At 40.3% G+C, this 13,251-nt stretch overlaps 1 protein-coding gene across 7 annotated transcripts in view; it reads left to right on the top strand.

Moving 5' to 3' along the window:
• LOC149319471 (DNA polymerase alpha catalytic subunit-like) overlaps positions 1–13,251 on the top strand; it is a 331,773-nt gene that overhangs the window by 112,869 nt on the left and 205,653 nt on the right. For all 7 annotated transcript variants that reach the window (XR_016280201.1, XR_016280203.1, XR_016280202.1 and 4 more), the window contains exons 27-30: positions 1,496–1,528; positions 2,405–2,497; positions 10,513–10,718; positions 12,261–12,393. Coding sequence is in view for 4 of the 7 variants with exons in the window: in XM_089511788.1 (XP_089367914.1) it covers positions 1,496–1,528; positions 2,405–2,497; positions 10,513–10,718; positions 12,261–12,393 (465 nt within the window). In the remaining 3 variants the exon portion in view is untranslated. The remainder of the gene's footprint in view (positions 1–1,495; positions 1,529–2,404; positions 2,498–10,512; positions 10,719–12,260; positions 12,394–13,251) is intronic.

Genomic DNA, 13,251 nt, shown 5'->3' on the forward strand with positions numbered 1-13,251 from the left:
AGTTTATTTGAAAGAATTAATACTGTCAGGAATGTCTTGCTAGTTACTGTTTTATAAATTTCAGATGACTAAAAACAAAATCAAAGTTGTTTGAGTTATGGCTGGGTGATATCCTTCTCTGTTAGAGGTGGTTATTGATCAGCTGTCTCTGATTCAAGAAAAGGATTTGTCTCTTCTAGCTGTTCCATGCAGGAAGGCATACTTAACAATACTAATCATCACTTTTCCATTATTTCTAGTGGCACAGTTCTAAAAAAAAATGGTCACCACTGTTATGATTGCAGGGTATTTGAAAGTGCTACTGCCTACTGTGTTGGCTTCAATAAACAATATGACAAAATGTGGAAGGCCTTCCTACCCTGGTGGGATAGCTTGGGATAGGGATTCCTTCATGATCAAACCAAGCAGTATACCCAATTAATCCACAGGAAACTGTGGGAAAAGAAGTTTTGGGAGAAGTATGCTATAGAGACAAACACATGTGCTGAATTGTATGTTAGGACATACAATTGTGTGTTAGGGAATTTTAGAGTAGGTTCATCATGATTGTGGCATGAAGTTACTGTACCGTTTCTCCTGCCTATGTGGCTGTGATATTGAGATGGCCTGGGTAGAATAGAAAGACCACATGGTGCAGCTTCTTTGCATTGCCAGCAGTATTCTGGTTTCCGGAACATCTGGCGGTCATATCAAACAATTGAGAATATAAAAACTCAATTATTTCTATGAACCTTCTTATCTACAGCTCTCAGTCTATCAAAAGCTCAAAAAGTTATGTTCATTACAATGTTCCATTGTTTTAAGAACCAGTAATTCCAGCAGAGTTGTTGTTGTGTCCCTCCAAGTTGTTCTGACTTAGCTACCCTAAGGCAAATCTATTATGGGGTTTTCTTGGCAAGATTTGTTCAGAGGAGGCTCGCCATTGCCTTCCCCTGAGGCTGAGAGCATATGACATGCCCTAGGTCACCCAGTGAGTTTCATGGCTGAGCGGGGAATCAAATCCTGGTATCCATAGTCATAGTTCAGTTCTCAAACCACATGCTGACTCTCTTCCATTGTTTTAATAACCAGTAATTCAAGCACAGTTACAGTGTGTATTTAATTAGCCTTACTTCCATGTTTCACATATACTTGCAGTAATATAAATGACTGCTGGTCAGCTTGATCATAGACAATAAAAGGTGTATTTGCAAGTGTTAATAAATTTCTTATTTTATTGAAAAGTTCCAGTTTATTGTTTTGTTTGTAGGCCTGCAGTGTACACTAAATCAAATGGTTAGAACATGTCCTACTACAAGGAAAAAGTATGTTACTGAAAAATGCTTGTAAGTGCATGCTACTCTGTTCAAAACTCCTTTTGTCCAGGATTTAGTAGTTACAGTATATTGGCTTATTTTGTAAATCAGAAATCTGAAGCTTATTTCCTGAATGATATGCTTTGCATATAGTAATTTGGTAATGTAATCTCATAACAGTTCATCTCTTTTTCTTCCAGATTTTGATGCATACCAAGGAGATGGTAGAGAAGGTAAGAAAAACCATTGTCATTGTACAACAGCCCTTAAATTACAGTCTGTATTTGAGACTTACAAGCAAATTAATAACAGTACTAATTAAAGTTTAGTCACAGGCAGCAGCTGAGTGTTCTAATTTCTTTTCCTGGGACTGCTTTTTTCCCAGTGCCCCTTATTCTTTTATGGACTTGATTTTTATTTTTTATTTTATTTTTTTGGGATGCTGTGATTCTTCCATTTACTGGGTACCAGTAGTTTAAAAATATAATTGTTACTGTCTTTCTACATGAGATTATTTATATGTAATACCAAACCATGTCTTGGCGTTATGACAGGAGCCAAGTATTGGTGTACTCCTTCCTTCCCTCATGGTCTAACTGTATTTGGTATGCACTTCCCCAGCAGGTTTTTGTGTAGGCCAAGCAGAAACCATCTTTGACTATTCTCGTATACCATTTTTTTTTTTTTTGGGGGGGGGGAGTTGTGCAAACCTACTAATACATTCCTGTTAGGCAAGAATAGTGCCATTTATAAGGGTGGGCACTTGGGGAATGGATTTGTGATTGGTATATATAATATCTTCATTGTTGATATGCTTTCTGACTTGTGGCAACCTTAAGGTGAATCTATCACAGGGTTTTCTTGGAAGGATTTGTTCAGAGGGGGGTTGTCTCTGCCTTTGTCTGAGGCTCAGAGTGTGTGACTTCTCCAAGGTTTCCAGTGGGTTTCAACAGCAGAGCAGGGATCTGAACCCTGGTCTCCAGAACTGTAGTCCAACACTGAAATCACTACATCAGGCTGGTTCCCTATATGATATTTACTTGCTAATATTATATGATGCATATTTCTATGGTTTTAATCTATTTAATGTCACTCCCCATCCTGTGTAGATGAATCTGGAAGTAATTTATGGTGATACAGACTCTATTATGATAAATACAAACATTACCAACCTGGAAGAAGTCTTTAAACTGGGGAACAAGGTAAATGAATGTTAAACTTCGTAGCTTCAATATAATTATTGGCAAACAGTTTTTGGGAGGAAGGGGTGTTTTTTGTTTTTTACAATATTTGTTTAAATACAACAATAAACAGTGACATAGTTAGCATCTGCAAGTTTTAGAACTGACAACCAATACTGAATTTTTATGCAAATGCTTCCTTCTTATATTACATTTTAATAGTATATATACCAGTATTTCTTGACTTGCCTGCTTGCAGTGTATAGCTTTCTTTGTCCATCCTCCCTCTAGTCTAGGGATTCAGTATTTTATTACAGCTAGAGCTTTTAAAGCATAACCTCTAATTACTTTTCATAGGGATAACTTTATTATTGGCAACAGGTAAGACATGTTTTAAGCTGTGATATTTCTACATTCTTACAAGTACAGTGGGCCCTCAGTATCTGTGGACTTTCCATCTGCGGATTTGAACATCCGCGGACGGCAAGCCCACGCTGACCTGCACCACCGATAGGGACAATGGGGACAACCCGCACCGCCAGTAGGACAATGGAAGTTCAGGTCATGCCTGTCCCCCTGCCCAACCTTTCCTTGCAGCAAACAGCATGAGCCGCGAAACCTCCTTCTCTTTTACATTTTTGTTTTTTAATCAAACAACAAAAAAAGAGGATTTCCCCCCCATCAAATCTTTTCCTTTAGAGGAGAAACCAAAATGAGCAGCACTTTCCCTGAAACCGGGTGAAAGAAGAGTGCTTTTTGCAGTCTATGGTGGTTTTGACCATGCTCCTGCTTATTACCTGTCTCCTGCCACTGCTGTGCAAGCAGAGGGAACATGGCCTCTTCAGCTGGCCTCCACCCCCCCTTCCCTCAGAAACCATGAGGAAGAGGAGGAGGCTGCAGTTGGTGGTGCATCAGAGTCTGCAGCATTTCCTCCCAGGCCAGGGCTTGACACCTCAGCCCACTCTTGGGGCAGCTCCATCTCCCCTCCCTCTGCCACCTTTTCCTCTTCAGTGGCACTCTGTGGGGGAAGAAAGAGTTCTTTGCCAGTTCCCATGGTAGGCGCATAGTCTGGTCCAGTGCTGTCAATTGAGCCCTGCCTCTGGCAGTTTAGGGTGGGCTACTGTCCTGGACTACAGCCAGCGCAAGTCCAAACAAACACTGATAAGGATTGTTTAACAAGAAAGGAGCTAAAAGGCAGGCTACAGACCTTTCGGTTAGTCCACAAGAAGCACACCAGTAACAAAGCCAAGGTCAGGATTCCAGAGTCCACAGAATCAGTTCAGTCCAAGGTCAGGGCAGCCAGAAGGTAACAAGAGTCCAGTCCGTTCCAAAGTCAAGGGTTCAAGGCAAACAAGGATTCGAGGGAGCAAGGAGCCAATGCTGACAGTAATCGCACAGAAGGATACTGCAATAAACTCTGGCACCGAGTCAGCGTCTCCCAGGTGGTTAAGTAGGAGACTCTTCTCGGTGTCAGCTGAGGCTTGTTTGCCAATTGTCTCTCAGCAGTTCTCCTGGACCAGTGCACGCAAGCACTCTCAGCCCTGCGTTGCTTAAAGGAAGACACCTCCAGGTTTGGCTCTTCCCCAGAGTCACCACTAGGCTGCTGAGCCGCAAGAGGAATCCCGCCAGCACTAGGACCTGGCTGAGCCTCCTCCTCTGGGGCTGGGAGATCGCAGCTGGGATCTGGCAGAGCAGGATTAGCACCTGGTGTAGTCCAGTTCTGGGCACTACAATTCAAAAAGGACATTAAGAAACTGGAGCGTGTCCAGAGGAGGGTGACTAAAATGGTGAAAGGTCTGGAAACCTTGCCCTATGAGGATCGACTCAGGGAGCTGGGGATGTTTAGCCTGGAGAAGAGAAGGTTAAGAGGTGATATAATAGCCCTGTTTAAATATTTGAAAGGATGTCATATTGCGGAGGGAGCAAGCTTGTTTTCTGCTGCTCCAGAGAACAGGACCTGGAACAATGGATGCAAGCTACAGGAAAAAAGATTCCACCTCAACATTAGGAAGAACTTCCTGACAGTAAGGGCTGTTCGACAGTGGAACACACTCCCTCGGAGTGTAGTGGAGTCTCCTTCCTTGGAGGTCTTTAAGCAGAGGCTGGATGGCCATCTGTTGGGGATGCTTTGATTTGGATTTCCTGCATGGCAGGGGGTTGGACTAGATGGCCCGTGCGGTCTCTTCCAACTCTATGATTCTGTGATTCTATGATCGAGTTGGGTTGTCATGAGGATGTCGCTCATCCGATTTCTTTGAGGTTGAGCCACAAGCCTTCCTCAGCCAAGCGTCGGCTCAAATCCGACCGTAGGCTTACATTTGAGGCCACTGAATCCAAGGATGCCCCTGAAAAAAAGCAGAAATCCTTGTTGACGGGAACCAAACCTGCTTCTAAGCCTTTGAAAAAAGCCAGTGAAAAAACAGAGAAAAGAAACACAAGCATTCTTCTTCTCATTCCTGTAACGAGAAGGTTACCAGGTCAGAGACACAACCGTCTGATAAAGCTGCATTTACTATACCATCTCTCTAACTGGTCAAGACTCAGACTGCATCAGTTCTCAAAGGCAAGTTGGTAGACTCTCATGAGATGGTCTCTCTCTTCAAGGGCCGCCTCTCCTCATCTGTCCACCAGGACTCTTATCTCCCCGTGTTCAGGTGAGTGATCCACCGTCAGTATCTCCAGCATACCAACTGGACTATCAGTTCCAATCCGATTTCCGCCTTGGTACTGACTATTGACAAAATTCGGTACCGGTCATGACCAGCAACGAATCCGGTAAAGCACAAATGTGAGCTCAATACTCTCCAGTGTCCCTTTACCAGGCAGGCAACCTGGGTTTTGACCATGAGATGGGCCATTATTACATGCCGGTTGAGCCTGAGTTTCATCTCTGGCGCTACATCTGTGAGGTCCCTAGAGACCTTTGAGTCTCTCCTATGGATTCTGTTGCAGTTGGCTCCATCTTTGAGGCCTCTCCCATCTACTTCAAGTCATGTGGAACAACAAGCTCCACCTGTTCCTCCATGCCATGGATATTTGGTAGACAGACCTTTGCTGGTGCTTCCTCAGTCTCTACGCTCAGTTTCATTAGACTCCGACTCTTCCTCTACTTGAATCCATGTACGGTCTCCTTTCAATGCTCTTGTGGTCCACTAGTCAGCCTCTCTGATGGAACCCCATCTCCTGCATATAAGAGAGAAGGAGTTCCTTGTTGGATAAGATCTGTCAAGTATCTGTGCACACATAACCATCATCACAAAACTGAAGCCTGGCCAGGCAGCTGTGGCATTTGGTTAGAGGCTAAGAAGACAGCTTTCAGATTATTCTGTTTGTTGTTAACTGCCCTTGTGTCGATCTCGACTCATGGCGACCCTATGGATAGACATCTCCAAGACCCTCTGTCTTCCACTGCTCTGCTTAACTCCTGCAACCCCATACCCGTTACCTCCTTAATAGAGTCCATCCATCTGGCATGTGGCCTTCATCTCTTCCTACTTTCCTCCACTTTTCCCAGCATTTTTGTTTTTTCCAATGAATCCTTCCTTCTCATGATGTGTCCAAAATTCAACAGCTTTAGTTTCGTCATCTTGGCTTCCAGGGAGGTTTCTGGCTTGATCTATTTGTTTGTCCTTTTGGCTGCCCGTGGGATCCTCAACAATTTTCTTCAGCACCACATCTTAAATGAATTGATTTTCTTCCCATCATTTTTCTTAACTGTCCAGATCTCACATCCATACATGGTTATAGGAAATACTATGGCTTGTATGATTCTAACTTTTGTGCTTAGTTGTATAGCTTTGCATTTTAGAATGTTTTCTAGTTATTTCCTAGCCACCCTCCTTATTCTTAATCTTCTGATTTCCTGACTGTAGTCCCCATTTCTATCAGTGTTTGATTCCAAATATGAGAATTCTTTTACTATTTCTATTTCTTCATTGTCGAAGTTGAATTTGTGAAGGTCATCAGTGGTCATTATTGTTGTTTTCTTTATGTTCAACATTAAGCCTGCCTTTGCACTTTCTTCTTTAATTTTCCTTAGTAGGTGTTCTAGGCCTGTGAGGTTTTCTGCTAGTACTATGGTGTCATCTGCATATGCAGTTCATATTCTTTCCTCCTATTTTCAAATCAAAATCAAAGAAAAATTCAAACCAAGGACTGGGACGCTTTATGACAATAAAAATAACATAATTCAAGACAAGGAGGGAATAAAAAGAGGTTGGATGCAATATACAGAAGAATTATACAAATGATGACAAAATGAAGGACACATGGAACAAAGTGACATACGAAGATGAACCCGAAATTCTAAAAAGTGAGGTGAGAACTGCAATAAGAGAAATAGCGAAAAACAAATCACCAGGAACAGATGATATTCCAGTTGAACTGCTGCAATCCACATTGACAGAGTCAACTCTAGTGCTAACCAACATATGTCAACAGATATGGAAAACCAAATGATGGCCAACAGATTGGAAGCGATCAATATACATCCCCACCCACAAAAAGGGAGACACAAAAGACTGCAACAGCTATAGGACCGTAGCACTGATCTCCCACGCAAGCAAAATCATGCTCAAAATACTGCAACATAGACTCCAGCTGTACATGGAGAGAGAAATCCCAGAGGTTCAAGCAGGATTCAGGACAGGAAGAGGCACTAGGGACCACATTGCAAATGTACATTGGCTAAAGGAGCACACCAGGGAATTCCAAAAGAAAATCAGCTTGCGCTTCAGATTATTCTCTCACTAAAATCCATCTTTTCGGTGGAACTCTTTCCTGAAGGACCCTACCTGGTGTATATAGTAGGCCCTTGGTATCCACTGGGGTTCGGTTCCAGGACTTCCTCAGATACCAAAATCTGTAGATGCTCAAGTCCAGGCCTTGGAGGTAGAGAGGAACTGCTGGACCTCTTACCCTTTCCCTCCACCACTCCCTTCTCCTTCTGTGTCGTGTCTTTTTAGATTGTAAGCCTGAGGGCAGGGAACCGTCTAACTAAAAAGATTGTATGTACAGCGCTGTGTAAATTTATAGCGCTTCATAATAAAAGTTAATAATAATAATAATAATTATGTACAGTGCCATAGTAGAATGATGTTCCTTATATAAAACAGCAAAATCAAGGTTCGCTTTTGGGATTATTTTTGTTCTGGAATATTTTCAAGACATAGGTGGTTGAATCTGTGGATGCAGAATCCATGGATATAGATAGCAACTGTATATTGTGAAGTACCCTGATTGTCATTCTTATTTAAATAAGAAAATGGGACTTTCTTTCTTTTAACTTGGTGTGATACTAACAATGACATTCTTCTTACTCTTTTTGTGGTTCAGAAGTTAGCAATTTGTACTTGAGGAAAATCAGTAACACGTGAAAGATAACCTGGGATGGCTTTCTTTTTATTTCTTTGTTACTTTCTCAGGGCAGATTCAATATTAAAGGGCTTGAGTTTGTACCACAAAGCATACCTTTTCTAAACAAGTAGTTGGTGTATGTAGTTAGATGTGGGCAATGTTGGAATCAATCTATTTGACACCTCTTTTCAGTTGGATCACCCTAAATTTGCATCCATCTAGGAAAGAAAGGCATGGTGCCACTGCAGTTTCTCCAGGCAATGTGGCCTTGACAAATAATCTGTCTTCAACCACAGTTTAATTTATAAATTCTAAACTCACTTTATGGGGTAGTCCTGATTTAAAAATTGTATGCCAGTTCTTTTTGTAGGAGAAATAGACTGATTGTGAGAATTTGTTCATTAGAGTTAAATTTTTCTTTATTTCATTTTTTTTTGGTTGCTATTTTAAACATTGCAGTCTACATATTATTTGCCTTCTGGTGCACTACAGCAATACCTTATGATACCTTATAATGCCCATATGTGGCCATCAGTTCAGAGTGTTCAGCCACTCCTGCTGCGTTGTGTAAGTTCTAATGAAACTCAGAGGAACTGAAGCTAGCAACTGTTGATTGTAAATGGCGAGGGACTAAATTTAATGTCAATGAAGATAAAATTAAGTAAAATAAAGAATTACACATTTGGAAGTCAGCCAGTGGAAAATTGCTGTAGTCTTACAATCTAAAATATTTTTATATTTTAAAATACATGTGAGCCAGCAAAAATAGATGAGCAGCAGTAGGCACACATACCTGTCCTGTATGTAGGCCAACATGAACCCTTCCTGATAGATTCCAGTTTTTCTTTTTGAGTTTATTTGTGCTGGGTCAATGGATGTAGGAGTCCAGCAGCATTAGCTCATTCTAGGATAGCTAAAATATTCCTAATAGGAATATTCCAGATAAGCTTTTACTGCATAATCTAAGATAGTCACTGACTAAATCCTATTTTATTTAAGCCATTTTCATTTGCAGAGGAACAGAAAGAAGAGATTCAAGATAATTGGGAATCAGGCTCTCAGCTCATTAAGGTTTCTGTGGGAGCATTATTCATTGCTGATGCCTCTCTTGACACATCCAAATTAGCAGCTGGCTCAATACCCTTAAATTTATTTCTAAACATAATTTATGATTGAAGCCTTGGGACACTGAGATCTTTTTAAATCTGCAAATACAGCTGTAATTTCAGCCTGAGATAAATAGTTGTAAAGGTGGCAAATAAATATTTGTGAAGACTGTTGCTGTTGTGTGCCTTCTAGTCTTTTCTCATTTATGATGACATTAAGATGAACCATCATGGGGTTTTCTTGGCAAGATTTGTTCAGAGAGGGTTTACTTATGTTTTCCTCTGAAGCTGAAGTAGTGTGACTTGCCCAAGGTCACCTAATGATTTTTCATGGCTGAACGGGGATTTTGAACCCTGGTCTCCAGAGTCATAGCCCAACACTCATACCACTACACTATGCAAGCTCATAAAGGCTGTACCTTGCCATTTTCCCCCAAGCTTATCTGACAGCTCTTTTGGTCTTCTTGGGCCCTAGAAGGTGTTTATTACTGAGGTGGTGAAGCTTTCCTCTAGCGCACGTAGGTAGGGTCGAGTCAATTGCTTTGCCAAAGAAGGATCTATTATCCCTGACTGCATATTGATTTTATTGACTCAGTTGGGCTGGATTGGAGGTCTCTAACAACCCAAGTATGTTAGTTTTAGGTCTCTGTTTTCTCTTCCCACCCTCCCATTCATCAATGCTTCCTACTACAGTAGTGCTTAAAAAAGATGGTTTCCAAACTGCCCAACTTAGTCTGCACAGTATTACAAGAGTTTGAACTTTGGTTTTGAAGGTGGCTTCTTGAAATTAACCTTAGATAATGCTCATTCTGGGTCTGGATAATATAACAAACTGTAATTAATGAAAACCAGACATGAAGGCTTCCATACTTCAGCCACATGGAAGGGGACGGGGGAAGCATGTGAGCCCAAGGTTGCTGTAACTTGTGTAAACTGTGTACTTCATGCTAAACCATAGTTTAGTATGACCTGCCAATATGACCTAACTGCATGTAAAGCTTTATGATTTGCTTATCTCCCATGAACCAACAGACTTTTATTGGGGTGTATGTTTTATTTTTTATAACATTTATATGTTTTTAAATAATTTATATTTTTAATTGTGACAATTCTAAGTGTTTTAAAAGTGCATGGGTAGGTTGCATGGGCAGAGGGGGAGAACTGCATGGGAGAAAGGCAGCAAATATATAGATATATAAGTGTGTCATGAACTTTTTTGTGGTGGGAACGTAACATAGGGTCCGACCAGACAGGCCAAAATAAAGCTGCTTCGGGTCACATTGGAGGTATGCTGTTTAAATGACACACGCCTCTTAAGAGGCCAGAAGCTGCACCAAAGCTGCGCTCTAGTCCTTAGGACTGGACCATGGCTTTAGCATGGCTTCCGGTCTCTTAGAACGCATACATCATTTAAATAGCAAAGTGGCCCAAAGCAGCGTTATTTTGGCCTGTCTGTTTGGCCCCCTTATAGCATAGTAATTATAGTCCCAGGGGCTGCCTCATTGTTTTTGCAGCCCATATTTCTCTCCATTGATTAAATAGAGGCTTTCATTTTCATTGATGATATATTTACAGATAAAAAGTGAAGTGAACAAGCTGTACAAGCTGTTGGAGATTGATATTGATGGAATCTTTAAGTCCCTCTTACTACTAAAAAAGAAGAAATATGCTGCTCTGGTTGTAGAGCCAACAGGAGATGGAAAATACATTACCAAGCAAGAACTCAAAGGACTGGATATAGTCCGAAGAGATTGGTGTGATCTTGCAAAAGAAACTGGAAAGTATGTAGTTGCGTTTAGCTTTTTCTTCAACCTTGTTGAATAGATTGCTTTTTGTTTGTTTGTACAATGTTGGCAAAGAGAACAAATGTTTTCTCTCAAAGACTGTGATCCTAAGTCCATAATAATCATGTTAAACTATGTACTTAAACATAGTTTCCAAACAAGCCAGGATTCATAAACAGACCAGGTTTAAAGCTGACCTCCAGTAATGCCTTACAATTACTGATAAACTTACCTTGGATCATTGTGTAAGTATAAATAATGTTTCACAAAAGGATATTCTTATTGATTGAACAACTGTTTATTGGTGGTCAGACTATAGTTGATGTAAATGCTTCTCCTGAAAATAACAGGAATGCAAATGTGTTGAGTTGTTAGAGAAGTAAATGAAATGTCAAAAGAGTGTGTTAATGGTCCATTTTTAATTTTATTTTTTGCTATTAGCCACAGTTTATATAAAATATATGAAGAGAGCTTTTGTGAAGAAAAGGCAGGGGATTGTATTCAGGGAGAAAGAATACTAAATCAAATGTAGCCATGGATTCAGAATAATCTCTAACAAGCAGCATTTTATCTAACCTTAGCACCTATTAGCATATGTTATTTCCCGATTTGGAATTCTCCTGGTTTTTTTAATTAATCTTAATTTTACCTTTATTTACAATGGTCTCATAAAACTGATGAATTAAAAATAGTTTATATAGCATCCTTTAATCCGGGATAGGCAAATTCAGGGTCCTGGGCTATTTACTGTATAGACTCATGTATAAGTCTAGAAATTTTAGTCAAAAAATTGACCCAAAAAACCTGGGTCGACTTATCTATGGGTCAGTGTAAGCACTGTAGTTTAATTCTTTATCAGAAAGGGAGCCATGCTTTGGTGAAAGGTGAGAGCTTAATCTCTTCTCAGAGCACCTAAAAGAAGCATCAATCCCCTCTACTATTCTCATCCAGCCAGCCTTTAGTATGAGAAGAAACAGTTATGCCTATCAAAATTTTTAAAGATCTTTTAGCATCATTTTCCTTTGGTTCATCCTTTACATCCTTTGTTACATGACACTGAGTTTTACCCTCGACTTATCATTGGGTCATATCAAAATCTATAACTTTGGCCCCAAAACCTGCCCTCGACTTATACATGAGGTTGACCTGTAAAGTATAAGGTAATTTCCACTCATGCCTTAATCATGACAGAATTAAATAGTGGATATTTTTTTTAAAATCTGGCATATTGGGGAGGGGGATCATTAAGAATATGGAAATACTTAATGAGAAAATTGATCTTATATTGATCTCATAAGATGCCTGGCTAGCTTAGCGACTACAATGATTGGTTAGTAACCTTGACTCCATGAATCTCTTGAAAATACTGGTGGTACTGACCATCTCTTCAGAATTATTTTGTTTCCACTTCTGGGTCTCAGCACAGTATTTTGGAAATATTCCATCTTTAATTTCAGAGCAACATAAAGACGTAAGTACATGTGTGTTCTGAAAATTCCTTAAAGATTTGTTATCTTATGTGCTTAACTTTTCTAACAGTTACATAATTAGCCAGATACTTTCTGACCAATCCCGAGACATGATTGTTGAAAATATACAAAGGAGATTAATTCAGATTGGAGAAAATGTAGTAAATGGCAGTGTTCCAATAAAGCAATTTGAAATCAACAAGGTAAATAGTGTTATTTATTACTGTTATACCAGTTTCTGTCTGAATTTATTGGGACTTTCTACTTACTTCCATTTCTTGTGTACATAGAAGCTTATCTTTTAGCAACTGCATTTTGTTCAGTTTGAATGGGGACTGTATCCTAAATATTTGGAGCAAAAACAGATTGCCTGAGTTTGAATGGGGACTTCTGCTTTCATCAGCACATTTCTCTTCTCTGTGACAGTTCTTCATGAAGCCTCCAGCTGCTCTTTCACTGTGGTTCCTAGCATGTTGGAGGGAAGACTAATTATCTTTGGAGGTGGGATGGGGGCACTCCAATGACTGTGTGACTCCACCCACCAAACTTTCCCTGTATTTCTTATTTTACAGAGTTTTGATACCTCCAGCTGAAGCAATGCATGTTAGGTGCATTATACAAGCTTCTTTGAATTCCAGTGGTCTGCTCTAGTTGTGTGACATTTTACACTACATGAACAGAGCAATTGGATTTCCTTTCACACTCACAGTGAGGACATGGCATTGCTGCTAAGCACATGGAAGCAAGTTTAGCAGATTAAAACATTAAGAAAAGCCATGCTGGGTCAAATGAAAGGGTATCTAATCCAGCATAATACTAGCATGCAAAATCACCAAATTCGACTGAATGATAGAAATTTTAGGATATAGAAAAGAAACTACTATGCAGAGAGGATAGCTAAACTATGGAACTAGCTTCATTGGGATATGGCAGTGGATATGGGCTCAGGATATGGAAGGAGCATAAGCCTGTCAATGGTCATTAATCATCATGGCTGCATAACATCTCCGGGATCATAGGCACCAGTTTCTGGGGAAATAACAGCAGGAGGAGCTTCTGTC

Source organism: Sceloporus occidentalis, unplaced genomic scaffold, assembly GCF_023333645.1.
Source record: "Sceloporus occidentalis isolate IW3139 unplaced genomic scaffold, rSceOcc1.0.p SCAF_2, whole genome shotgun sequence".
In the NCBI taxonomy this organism is placed as follows: domain Eukaryota; kingdom Metazoa; phylum Chordata; class Lepidosauria; order Squamata; family Phrynosomatidae; genus Sceloporus; species Sceloporus occidentalis.